Genomic DNA, 14,791 nt, shown 5'->3' on the forward strand with positions numbered 1-14,791 from the left:
CAGGTCTGCTCACATGTGCTTGTGAGCATTCTATAATACAATGTATAACAGTAAGTGCAGGAAAGAGGGATCAAATATCATGCTTGTGTCCGTCCCATCTACTATGTCTTGTGACTTATACAGATTCCTGGTGGAGTTTAATCTATGCAGTTGGTGGAACTCAGGTCATTCTGTTAAAGGTAAGAGATACTGTTTTATTTGTTGCAAGTTCATAAGAATGTTGAAATGAATTGGAAAATAAACCAGTATTCAGTGTAATGGCATTATGTAATAAACCAGTTTACCTTTAGTATCCCTTCCCCCAAGCACTTGTGAGTACTGTTTCTGGCCCACCTACCATTACCTGATTGAGCCATCATTACGAGGAGACGGAGTATAGAGATTTTGTTTTGGTGGCCCAGTCTGGGCAGCTCATTAAAAAGCAGCCTCGGCAGCTACTGTGTAATGAATGTGACGCAGGAACCACAACCAATCCATACCTGCAACAGTCCCATTTTTTCTGGGACATCCCAGGTTCTGACATTTATAAGCAAAGGGGCCTCACCTGAACTGGGTATGGGTTTATAACACTGTGACTAGGCAGGCATTATCTTGTTCATTCTTTATGTCCCTATTTTTCAAAAAGGAGGGGAGGTCAAACATCCAGTTGCCAATCAGATCATGGAAATGTGACAGCAGAACAGTGTATTTCAGGAGATGACTCATCTTGACGGAAGCAGTGAGCGGTTCACTTGTGTGATTGAGCGAGGGCACAGCTGGGGCAGCGGTATAACAAAACGGAATGTGTGAGCGGTCTTTGCTCTTTACATGGCGAATGACTAGGTGCTTTTGTACAAACAAGAATTTATTGCGCACCAGCATATTTTCTGGTTCATAAATTAACTTTATTACAGTAGTAACAAGCTATTAAAGCTAACCTATGACATACTGTATTAAAAGTTTAAAACAGCAAATAAATTGGCAAAAGTATAGCAAATGAAGGGACATGGATCCACACACCAGCTGGGCATGCAAAATACTCAATGTGGCAAATGCCACCTTCCCAAAAGACGACTTGAACATAACTTAACTCCTAACACATTTCACGGCCCTTGTGATACTCAAGATTACATGAAAAATCTGTTGATACCCTCGGAAGCTCTCACAGGCAGAGTCCTCTCTACCCTATGTCTCATGTCCACCTATCTACCCCGTTTGTTGTCTTATTCTGAACTATCTGTGTGGCCGCTATGCTGATTGTTTACTCATACAAGCGGAATGTGTACTAGTGTTTGTGCTACACATACTTGCTCGGACATTACTCATATTTGAGTTTTGTACCACACCTATGCTTAATTGTATTCATTATTATACTTATGTGTAATCATGTCATTATTATGTTGTATTCATGTATCTGTATGAAGACTGTGTGGCAATCTATGCTATAAATAAAGAATGATGATAATGCTTGTACATTGCACACAGTAAACAGTTCAGAGAGCCTCATTGTGCCTAATTCTGCTATAGACTTCCCCATTCATGTTAATCAATAGGTATTGCTATAAATAAATCTGTTTAAATGAGTCCCGGGGCTATTCTGTCGGGCCTATGACAGAAATGGTATGCTGGGACTTGTAGTTTCACAACAACTGGAGAATTGCCTAGGCCTTCTGTTGCACAAACGTATGTCAGTAAATGTAGCAGAAGATATATGGAAGAGATGGATTACTGCAGTACCTAACAACGAGTGGTGGATGTATGATCCACATATCCATGAGACTTCACCCTTTTTTATTAATTGATGTGTAATTAGTTCACTATTTTTCATCTCTTTTATAAAGACTAGCGTTGATCTTTCCTTGCAGCTCAAAGACTTAAGCAGACTCTGGAGCCCTGCGATACGGAATATCCAGCTTTTGTGTCTGAGCGAACCATAAAAGAGACTACAGGCACCATATCCTGTGACGATTGCATCAAGTAAGTCTATCACTAAGAGCTGTTTGTAAGTAGTCTTAAAAGCCACGCATTGTATTATTCTGTATTTTAATGAGTAACATACCAACCCTCTCATTACACAAGCCGCTCCAATGTCTGACTTAAACAATGTGTACAGTCACAGGCCCCCATTTTGAACCTACTTTTTTTGTTTCTAGTGAAGCTGTATGGGACGGTAAAAGGGATGCACTATATATGTGGTCAACTCTAATATCAAAAACATTTTCAGCATACAGCTGATCTCGGCAGAAAATTGCAGAAAATCCAAACGGTTACTTACACCAGCATGCTTTTAGAATGCCACAGTGATTGCAATGAAATAGATATGGATCAATCAACTTTCATGTTAATCCAGTATGTTCAACGACCTGAACTCACCTCCGTCCCCCACTGCCCATTGGCTCCTTCCAATAGTACTTTAAACACACACTCATCAAACACTTAGAAACATCCTCTCTTGACCCCGTGGCGCTAACAGGCTCTTTCTTTTTCTTCCCGTTAACTTTAAGCTACTAAAACAGTTTGTATACAACTGCTTGATTCACTTCCTCCGTACAGTGTGTTCTGTAAGCCACCTTTGTTAACCTGACACTACACCATCTGGTGACCCACCTGAGAATTCTGCATGGACAGCGCCATCTATAAAATGTGTTTGGATTTAAAGGAACACACAGAAAGAAAAGATACGATCATAGATTCAGTAATGTAACAGCAAATGGTCTGTCTACTCCAACCACCCATTTCTTATTCCTATCTTTAGCAAAGGTTTCTGCTATTAATTTATGTGTACTGAAATTTTGTTTGTGTTAGTAATTATTTTTGTTATTCTTTTCCTTTTTTCTTGATATATTTTTTAATACTGCAAAATGATATATATGCAAAACTTACAATGATACATTTGCAGGTTGAAAAGAAGTTTTAGACAATAACAACTGGTAATGAAATACCTTCAATTCACTCTAAAAAGAGATTTGACCAATGTTTGCCCCGATAGCCCTAATTACAGTTCTATGATTACCTCACAAGAAAACATGGCTGCTGATTCATCTTCAGTTGCATTTATTGCAGCCTTTCTTTACTTCAGACTAGCGGTGGCCAACAGGCATGGCTCTTGAATAGAGCAATTTCCCCTCCTTGGTCCTCTTCTTTATAGCGCTGAATGTAGAATGAGTACTGTCCTTTATAGCCCATGATTAGAAGGTGACATCTTCTCCCCAGCTCAACAACTCAGCCATAATTTAAAATACTGTTTAAGCTGTGTAATCTGGGTATTTGATCTGTGAGGTAATGGTAACTTCTTCTGGCATTTAAGTGTACATGTAAGGCGTATGAAAAATATCATGTCACCCATCACTGTAAACACTGATGTTTCCACAGATAATCATTATTCTAGGAGGCCAAGTGAATGGCTATGAAACTATTTCACGGTATAATATTTAGCTTTAAATGTACGTGTATTTACAATGACCGATTGCAAGTCCTCTATTTACGTCAAGCCATCCCTTGCATCCCCGTTGCACTGGGAGGAAGCGCAGGGTGACAGCCAAAACTATTCATCGTACACTTCCTCCTGCAGTCACCTTAAGAGGGGTGTGATGATTGACAGCATGAATAGAAAAGGTGCAGGAGAGGGAGGATACTTTATCTCCATCCAGTGCACCTCGACTCGCACTGTCAGTCACCTCACTCCAACACTGCAAGGGGTAAGTGAACAGTCTATGTACTATTGTGTGCTTCCTCTTGCAGTAAGTAGAGGAAAGCAATGATTGAGTGTTGAAATGGCTGGAGGCCGCCTATAGAATTCTGTTGCATGAAACTTAGTTCTTACCTTGTCTGTTGATAGTAACAGCTCTGCAAGGCTATCCATAGCAGGAAGTAAATATTATATATTTGTATTTAGGGTTTATTATAACTTTATTTTTATATAGATTCTCACACAAAAAATGAGATACTCTGCCAAGCGAAACATGGTTTTATGGATATAATATTAAACAAGTCACACAACTAATGCAATAAAGTTGATGTGCTCCATTCGTGATATATGTATATCTCCCTCTTATTAATTGCTGTTTCTTGAGCACTGCAACAATACTGAGCGCACCAGCTTTTCATGAGAAAGAGCTGCCATCAGCCCAGCCTGAGAACACAATGACCACAATAGTCATAAGAAAGAACAGACAGCCTCATTGTTGTCACTAATCCCTAGTGAATTGTTAAGCTGCAACCTCTTTGATGTCATGGATACTAAGTGGGTTAGTATGCTGCATTCTTATGAATAGTCAGGCCACAAACCGGCTTACCTTCAGTGGACCTCATCAACGAAGTGCACTGGACATGGGGCACAAAATGCCTTGGTTTGGCACCAGTGTGCCTTTCTAGACACCCAGCGTATATAAAGGTGCATGTCCTCTCTCCACTCTCAGGAGACATCTCCACAAACTAGTAGTGGATCCAGGTGCGCAGACAGGTGGAGAAATCTGAAGGCACACTGTGCAAAAAAGTTAATTCTTGCACGGCTCTGCAAAACTACGCGCACTGGTGCGCCTACTTTGTGCTTTACAAACATCCTCGCTCCACCCAACTCCTCCAATCAGCCAATGCAAAATTGTGCTTCTCCACAAACGTCACCATCTTAGTCCGCAAACCCATAAATTTGATGGAAATCTGCCAACCTGTTAAGGCACACCATCCAAAAGGAATTTGTGCTTCACTTTCTAGACACAGCTAGAGGTGAACTTGAGTGGTTAGCTACGGTAGGTCCTCTTTGCACCATATAAATGGCATTTCCAGCTTTATTGCAAAGCTAAATATGATAATATGTATAAAGAGGACGTACATGCAAAATGTGGCACCATTTAACACATGAATTGATAAAAGTAACATATTATCAGTTACTTCAAAGTACATTAGTTTCACTGACCTATAACTATAATTCTCATGTATTTGCCATTATTATCCATACAGCTTTGGTGCTCTAATCATAGAGATGTATATTGGTGACATAGGATTATATAGTGCAAAAAAGAATTTACGAGGGGTCTTCTGCTGAAGATCTTTCACAATGCACTTCTGTATTTCTTGTACAAGGAGAATACAACAGGCAGTGCCCTGTACTATATTGTCAAAGTATTGCATGGAAATATTGAATGTTGAATAGCTGTGCTTGAACATCATTTCTCGGCATAGAACTATCTTGATTCAACATGACAAGAGCAGATTTAAGACCTCAGGTTTTGAGGGTAATTTTAGGTCATGGAATCTCTTTCCAAAATAACCACATAATGCAGCATTTGGTCTACAACCCATTGGAAACTGAGTCAAGTGCAAATTATAGCATTTTAAGGCGACTAAGATCTTTTTTTATTTGTAAAGAAAACATTTGTGTCTTTCAGAGTGCAGTCCAAGCTGATCTCAAGGCATCCATTATTTTACAAATACTCCCAACAGGAAGCCATAAACTACACCCGTGATAAACCTCTAATGAGAGCACAATGATCGCTCTTAAATGCCCTCCATGGGTATTAACAATCGCGATATTGTCTTTCACACAAACACAAATATGTTTCTCTTCCAGTGTCTGATCCCAGAAAAAGCTTTAAATAAATGGAGATGTTTGTGGTCTGTGATACAGATTTGGTCTACCTTTGACCATGTACCAGCAAGAAGGGTTTTTCATATATGATATTACAGCTTTAATCTGCTACATCTCTATTTTAAGTCTACTGGGGCATCAACCACAAAAGCTCACACTTCTTCGGGTGTGCAAAGGAAAGTTTACTTCAATTAGACCATGTATACCTTAAACAATTTCTTGATTGCAGATTAATGCACAGGTTGTGTTAATTATCATGGGTGAAAATAAGGGTCTTTGTTGAGTATCACAAGCCACAAGTACAGAGGCTACTGGGCATTAATAGCTATCAAAGCCTGTGTACTACTGAGCTAAATTATATAAATGTAATAGTTGGAATGATTACTCTTAATATCAATTCAAGCATGCTACCGGTTCTGTCTAATTTGATTTTTTTAAAAGCTTTATTGGAATGGCAGGGTCAGACTGGGCAAGGACATTTTTATGTGTGCTACACATGGGGATTTCATTTTTGGGTTTAGTTGTGCCTCAAAGGGACTATAAAATTTAAAGGGACCGGCAGCACAGTGGCTTAGTGGTTCTGCCTCTCAGCACTAGGGTCATGAATTTGATTCCCGACCATGGCCTTATCTGTGTGTGGAGTTTGTATGTTCTCCCCGCATTTGCGTGGGTTTCCTCCGGGTGCTCCGGTTTCCTCTCACACTCTGAAAAATTGGCTGCTCTTAAATTGACTCTAGATTGTGTGTCTGTGTGTGTGTGTGTTAGGGTAATTAGACTGTAAGCTCCAATGGGGGCAGGGACTGATGTGAGGGAGTTCTCTGTACAGTGCTGTGGAATTAGTGGGGCTATATAAATAAATGATGATGATGATAATGATGATGAAAGGGACTTAAAAATGTAATCGTACCTAGCAAGGGGAATGTATATGACATAATTTTATGGTATCCCTTCCCTTTGTGCAGGCTATGTGCAAACTAAGTGTCTGCATCCTCTGACCTTTCTGGGTCTGTCCACACCCTCTATATCATCACATATATAACTCACTACTAGGTCACACCGCCAAGCTATGTGTTAAAGGATTATCAAACAGATTTGAAGGAGGCAAAGGGAGGGAATAGAATAATTATAGGAAAGAAAAAACAATGACAATAATCAATGTATATAAGAGACTCATCTCCAAAGGAACAAGCAAACAATTGAGACAGAACATTTAAAATAGCAGCATAAGAACCGAAACTAGAATAAATCCAAGATAAACCAATTTCCATCACAGAGATCATATATTATATCGTAGTCACTACTGATTTTAAGCTACATTGTTCTCAAATTAGAGCTATAATTGATATTTGTTTACCTACTTTATACAGTAATCTGCCTACTGGAATGTACTAAAATCTGGTTACAAGCAGGAGAGCAACTGCTTTGAGCAGATGTCTAGTGATAAAAATCAGAAGACAACGCGGTTATACTGTACGCTAAGAGAACTTGTCCGTGTGATTCTAATTAATGTCCTTTATTGTCCAATATATTGGTTTCAAATGAGTCTCACACTACGGATATTAATACATTTTATAAACATGTACAGCATGCAAATTGAACAAATGCAAATTTATTTTATTGAATAACTTGTGGGATGGACAACTCTTCAGTTGCTTAATAGAATTAAAGATTGTTTGTATGAAAGGGAAACCTCTAATGTGAGCAAACATTTTGTAGATAAACATAATTCCGACCCTAATGTACTTCAATAGCAAGTTATAGAGAGTATGTCATGTCATATTCATGAAGGTGACACTTTCAGTTTGCTAGAATGTTTACATTTTAATTTAATGTCTGTATACTTTGGAAACTTAACTCCATTTTATTAATAGTAGTTGATTGAGGTCTAATCTCCTTGGATAAAAGGAAAAAAAGGTAATTTCTCCTTGTATTATAACATTTCTGTCTTATTGGGGCATATTAAAATCTTTTTTTTCCACGCCGCGGAAAAACTATTACCGTTAATACGGTAATAGTTAGCTGGATTTCCGCTCACGGCTCAGGGAGCTGCGAGCTGAAATCCAGAGAGTAAATTACCGTATTAACTGTTTTTCCGCGCACGATTACCGTAATAATGGTAATCGTGCGCGGACCGTGAGATTTTCGCCGTTTCCGCTGAGAATTGAATATGCCCCATTGTGTCAATATTAGCTCTATGCGATTGATACAGTGATTATATACATGGATAGATGTAGTAGTATATCTCACAGCGCTAATCGAATATAACACACACGAGTTCATCAGGATCACAATAAATGAATAACTGTAACAAACAAAATAAAATACATAGAGCAGTACTGTTGCATAAATGTAAAGTGTACTATCCCAGGGGTTATTCCTTTACAACGTGTGATGGTAAATATGGCCAGATTATTTAAAAACCACGTGAAGGGGTCCCTGCAGGGGATCTGCTTACAAGAGGGATTCTTTCACAATACACATCAATAGGACTTGAAATAGATGATTTTGGAATAGATGGAAGGTCCTCCTCTGTTTATCACTCCACCGATGAATATGAATTCAAAACAAAAATATCATAGTATAACTCCATTTATTAAATGGTACATCAATTTAATTAAAAACATAAATAGTGCCCTTCTAGCAGAGTACCATTAGACATAAAATACAAGCACATAATCAATGCATGAAGATGGAGTTACCCGGATCCGGTCCTCAGCTATAATATGTAGCGGTTTCAGTCAATGGTAGATGATTGCCCTTAAGTAACCAACGCCTTTTGAGTCACACCGGACTCTTTTTCAAGGTGATTATATACATGCTTTTTCAGTTCTGTTAAGAGGACTTTGCAATTTATGAATTGAAGTATATTGAGATACGCAGATGTACTGGTTTGTGCATTGCTATTTAATAGATGTACACGTCATGTAGTGAAACTATGACTTTCAAATTATTTTTTAATTATGCTTTATGTTAGGATAGAATTATTTTTTTCCCTTGTCTCCTCTCGATTACTCGGAAATTAGTTTAATTACACACCATAATGAATGGGTTGCATTTAAAACAATTAACCACGTTTTGCATATTATTGTCTGTATAAATGCACTCTTCTACTGATATTCCATACTCTATGATTAACTAACCACAGGTGTCAAAAGCGTTAGGGTGTGCGCCTGTTTGTCCTCCCACTCTCCGTCTTTAAGCTTGATTGCTGTCAGCTATAAAGGTGATTTTAATTGCATTCCGATCTGCAATGTTGACGTTTATTCATCTACATAGTTGCGACTCTTAGAGGAGTAAGGGAGAGGATACAAGTTAGAAAGAGTGATATAAGAAGCAGAATTTATTTTACTGTAATTGCTGTAAAGTCGCTAGGATCTGGACTTCGCATAATAGTACACTTTCTGTACTGTTATTTGGCTTTATATGATTAGTTTGGCCAGAGTTTTATTTTTTTGCAGGTTTCACAATGTTTTTTCACGAGCAGGCTGATTTCTAATTGGCTGAAGTAAAACATGCATATAATGGAATGCCAAAGCCCGGCTTTCTGACTTTTTACATTCCTCTTTGAATGTAGTCCAGTAATCCAGCAGCCTTATAGGCCAACACGTTTGGTATAATCAGGCGTACAGTACAGTCTTATTAAGTTGACGGAATCCAAAATGAGCGCAATTAACATAAAAATGTCATGTTGTTTAAAGTCTTGGCTGCCCTCGTTAATATATTTGACATGTTTTATACCTTTCTTTATTAAATTAGTCTGCTATTCCATTAATCTTTGAAAACAAACGGAATTAAAAATATTGGGTCTGGCACAGCTGCAAATATATTGTCTGAAAAAAAAATTCAAATTATGCATTTGGACTGTCCTGAATGTAGTAGAGATGGAATGTGAAGGTAAATTATCCTGCTATTGTGAGAGTCTGTAAAGTAGAGGCAAGAAGTTGCATGATAATTTGTATTTGCGGTGGAGTCATAAATATATGGACTCAAGAGAGGAGGATAGTGGAAGCAGGATCTATGTGATTAACGTAGGTCCCAGTATTTCAACACCAAGCTTAGTTCATCAACCTCACATTCCTTACAGCACTGTTATATCACATTTTGTATATTTGGTTGGGTACTGTTCATTTGCCTGGATCTGTTGACAAAACACTGGTGGTGGACAACTAGAAAAGGTTATATCCTTGAGAATTATGGAAAGAATTACAAGAAGTATTGAAAAACTTAAAGGGTCATATCAGCACTGCTTTATAACATAAAGCATATGTGAATGACAATCACAAGTGCAAATGAAAAAACGTTTTAACTGGAGACATTGAGTTACAGCTATGATAGTTGATTGGGGAGCATATTTAGTGTGCACACCAGATTTCCTGTTAGTAAAAAAAGGGCACTGCAGGGAACATTTCTCATCCAGAAATTCTGAAATGACTGAAAACATAGGACTGCTGCTAGCTGTGGAATAGATGACTGGCTTACATACAATGTCAACCAACTTTACACTGGTTATGGTAGGAAAACATACATATTTAGGAATGCTGGAAGGAGCCCTCACATTTTGGATGAACACGTTTATTTCCATTGAGTCACTGATTAGAAAAGTACTGTTTCATACCTCTCAACATTTAGGATCCCGAAAGCGGGACAAAGTAAACCCAGTCCCTGTTAAACTCAAACTCCGCTCACAACTTGGCAATAAAACTCAATCTGCTTTCCTGTTAAGACTTTTGCGGTCCGCGAATCTGGATGCCCCACCAAAATTCCATACCATTGGGTATGTAGGTTTGCGTTTCGATATATAAAAGATAATCATGTAATGTAGTGTTCTCCCTGTGTTAGATTGGGTTTCCTCCGGGTGCTCTGGTTTCTTCCCACAGTCCAAAAACATACTCACTCCCTGATCATGATTAGTAAGGAAATCTTAGAGCGATGACATGCAGAAAGGCAGGCAGTGCTGTACAGAGACAGCGTTGCCCATAAAGACTAATATTCTAGTGACTTTTAGCCATTGACAACTATATCTCCAAAGAACCTCCTCGACAAGTTTCCAGCTTCTCAGTGTTGCTCTAAGATCCACAAAAGGTGGTTCCAAATAGAATGCTTTACATACTTACAATCAGAGGAGAAAGAGGGGGCGTTGGTACTGAAATGACAGGTTTAGTAAATAGAAAATTGTGCTTGCTTACTGTGTTACTATATCTTTGGCAAACAGTTGAGGACTAAAATATTATTTGGAAACTAATAAATATTTGAATCCATTTTTGCTAAGACAATCTAGAATGACAGTAGAAAGTATAGCTCTATATAGAGTGTGATATATTTAGCACAGCTCCTCATAGTGGAGATATACAACAGCAATAGTGAACTTTCTTCCTTCTTAGTTTTTGGATAAGAGATACCGCACCTGTATAGGTTTAAATTTGCTTTGTTTTGTTCCATTGTAACCAAGAAGACTTTCTTTATGAATATTTGACATTGTTGGATATATTATGTATAAATAATGACTGGTAACAATTACAAAGATATATTCTGCCAGCGCGAGTGTGTTGTATCAGATGGAAAAGCCACTTTAATTAGGCAATCTATATGCTTATTTAGAGGAATTTTAGTGCAACCATTTGCTAAATGCTTCTATAAACGTTTACATTTATTTAGCTCTGGCATTTTAGCAATGATGTCAGCTTATTTAAAATGTGTAAATAAACACGCAGTTCCCTACAGCATGAAATAACCCTGTTTTTGCATAAGTGGCTAATTTGCTTGAAAGAAAAAAACAAGTGATGCATCTTCATTTTCTTGATTAATTGTTGTCTAATGTGCTTTCATTCTTCATTCAATATTCAATTTCCCTTTTTATTTTGCTTATTCCACCTTTTTTTTAAGAATTTAATTACTAAGGACCTTATGTAGATTTGAATGCAATTTCCATCAAAATTGGGTCAGAATAAAAGACATATGCTACATAGTGTGCTGAGTCGGGCGCATCTCAGTTGATCATCATTATCAGTTCCTAATTTATACCCGGGGTAGAGCACCTGCAACAGACATGTTGCCTGACAGGCGTATCTGTGTCTGCCTCCAGGTCTACATTGGTTGCATTTACTTGAACACGCCCTTATTGTGCTTGGCCTACACTCGCACAGTCCTTGCCTCTCCTGATCCACCTCTTTAAGTGTAAGAATTCGTATGCACAAGATGGGGCTGACTGTGTACAGGTTCACGAGTAATTTTTTTTTGTGGGCATTGGCAATTTTAGTGGGCTACCTTTGACTGGATGACTGGGTCCCCTAATAGGCTGCTGAGTCGGGTCTTGCACCCCGGGCTAAAATTTACCAGCCCTTCCCTGACTCTTCCCCACCTCAGGTGAACTTACAAGTTGATTTTCCTCATTCCTTTAGTTAATTTGGTTTTGTTGCTGATATACATTACACACCATGCAGGGTTCAAGAGCTGCCTCTCAACTTCTGTGTCCCTTAGACATGGGCCTAACCTAGCCCTGTGTGAAACGTTATACTGTTGCTATATATTCTATGTATTAACACTATTCCCTATTCAAGTATTTGCATTTTTTAGTTTTCTACTAGTTTACATGTGAGTTCTATGTTTTATATGGTGTATAAGCAATTAAAAATGTAGAAAAGTTCAGCCTACAAAAAAAGTTACAGCATAAAAAATGGATCTGATGCTCTCAGTTCATCGACAAACCTTCCCAGTCTCTGCCCATTGGTGACAAGCTACATACAAATCTTTTTAAACGATATATATACATATATATATATATATATATATATATATATATATATATATGTAAAAAAAAAACACAAAAAGTACAAAAAAGAAACAAACACACAAATATCATAGACACTGCACTTGTAGCAGGATTTACAGTAATTACATTCTACACCCATCCATTTGTACATACTCCTCGTTGTCACCATCTGAAATATATTGACTTTGAAAATGTTATTGACCTGGCCAAAAATAACAAGTGTTGACTTTTTCTGTCAATGTTTCCTGCCCCCCTCACCTCCAGAGAACAGCTCCGGAATAACTCCACTGCAGTTACAAAGTTTTCTTTGCCTGTAGTTGCCGATGATGGGGCATTAGGGGAAAGAGATACATTGCAGATGAAAAAGTCAGAATATTTTAAAAAGTACTATGTTAAAATAATTATTTATTGGACTTTCACCTTTTCCGGTAAACTCGTACTTTTAGCGTCGTGCCTTCAGTAAGTGCAAATATACACATATTTTCTGGTCTAGCATGAAGAAGTCTTGTGTTTTGCATTACTACTGAAGTTTACTAACTGCTATTCCTAGTGAATGTAGACCAAACAGAACTGGATCTAAAATTGAAGCAGATTTTCATGTCACACTTGCAAACATATGAAACTGACAGACTTAATATTTAATTTTTTTGGGCAAAACTCCAGTTATCCCAAAACTCTAATTGCCGGCGTAGGTGAAAAACATTACTGTAGAAGAGAAGACATCGCTGCTGCTTGTCAGTGACTGGGAGCTTTAAGTGATCAAGAAAATAAAGTTTTCATTCTTTCTGACGGTAAATTAGCCTATTAATATTTTTAAGCCGAGATCATTATTTTTTTCACAGATGCCTAAATATGTCTTTATAATGAGTGTGTTCCTGTTGAAGCTGGCAGGGTTCCCTCTTTCTATGAGGACTGTAAGGCTGATAGTTAGGAATCCCATCTATACTTGGGAAATCTTGTATTTCAGAGTTCACAGCTAAGCATACTGACTGTGCAATACTTATAATAGATTTCTGCAAAATGTCTTATGACAAAATCATAAGGTCATTTGAATCCGCCACATGTAGACACTTAGGGCTAGGTTTACTAAACTGCGGGTTTGAAAAAGTGGAGATGTTGCCTATAGCAACCAATCAGATTCTAGCTGTCATTTGTTTAGTGCATTCTACAAAGTGACAGCTAGAATCTGATTGGTTGCTACAGGCAACATCTCCACTTTTTCAAACCCGCAGTTTAGTAAATATACCCCTTAGACACTGTTCAGCTGTGGTGTTTAAAATGTTGACAGTTCAATGTGTGGACAAAGTGCAAAATTAATCCAGATGGACACTTAGTGGGACATTCACAGATGGTAAAAAAATGGATTGCACAGGACCTCTTGTCTTTGGTTGGGGCCCAATCAGTGGTGAAGATGACTGGTATATTCAGAGGAGGGCTGGCAAATTTTAGCCCAGGGGGGCAAGACTCAATTCAGCAGCCTAGTAGGAACATTTTAAAGGAAAAAAAATGGAGGTGGCCCAGTCACCCAGCCCCTGGTAGTCTGCTATGGAACCGGCCCAGCCCAGCCTGCCCCTGGGTATATACCATGCCACCACTTCTCCTACTGCCTATCAAATCCCATTCATTTACATTTTACATACCTCCACTTCTAAATGTCCACTTAGACCACTGGGCCCAATTATGAATTAAATTAGCAGTAATATTTTTGAAGTTATGGGTGTTCAAGTGACCACCAGGGGATCCAGTAAGAGCGATGCGTACAGATGCACATGCCCATTTGTTTTAGACAGACACATGTGGCTCAGGACTACAGCACTGGGGTCATGGGTTTGATTCCTACTATGGCCATATCTGTGTGGAGTTTGTATGTTCTCAGTGTGTTTGCGTGGGTTTTTCCACAGGTGCTCCAGTTCCCTCACACGCAGTCCAAAAATGTACTGTTAAGTTAATTGGCTTCTGACAAAAATCCCAAAAATGTAAGCTTCAATGAGGCAGTGACTGATAGAAATGATTCCATAGGATAACACCCAAGATGGCTGCCTCACCCTCTGCAACCATGCAAAGTGCTTTGTGTCCTTGGGAGAAGGGCGCTATATAAAGTGAGAATTATTATTATTTAACTCTGAGATCACAGTAGTAACCCCGCTGCGTAAGGGTTGGAATGTTTGGTGTAAGGTACACAAAATAAATACCGATACAGCCTCACAAAGGTAACCTACAGCAAGGGGTACATGTATTAACCTCCGGTTTCTTCAACCACCGCGAGTTTGGCGTCTTCGGCGCTTAAATTTAAAGCGGCGCTGCCTTGTAAAGGGAAGTTTCCCTTTACAAGGCAGCGCCGCTTTAAATTTAAGCGCCGAAGACGCCGAACTCGCGGGGGTTGAAGAAACCGGAGGTTAATACATTTACCCCCAAGTGTGTATTAAGAGGTCATTAAAATTAAAAAAAAAAAAGTT

General features: G+C 38.5%; 1 protein-coding gene across 2 annotated transcripts in view; it reads left to right on the plus strand.

Annotated features, from left to right (window-relative positions):
* Positions 1-14,791, plus strand: part of CACNA2D3 (calcium voltage-gated channel auxiliary subunit alpha2delta 3) — a 790,245-nt gene that overhangs the window by 758,365 nt on the left and 17,089 nt on the right. For both annotated transcript variants that reach the window (XM_075183245.1, XM_075183246.1), the window contains 2 exons: positions 124-179; positions 1,845-1,956. In XM_075183245.1, coding sequence (XP_075039346.1) covers positions 124-179; positions 1,845-1,956 — 168 coding nt within the window. The remainder of the gene's footprint in view (positions 1-123; positions 180-1,844; positions 1,957-14,791) is intronic.

Source organism: Mixophyes fleayi, chromosome 8 (genome assembly GCF_038048845.1).
Source record: "Mixophyes fleayi isolate aMixFle1 chromosome 8, aMixFle1.hap1, whole genome shotgun sequence".
In the NCBI taxonomy this organism is placed as follows: domain Eukaryota; kingdom Metazoa; phylum Chordata; class Amphibia; order Anura; family Limnodynastidae; genus Mixophyes; species Mixophyes fleayi.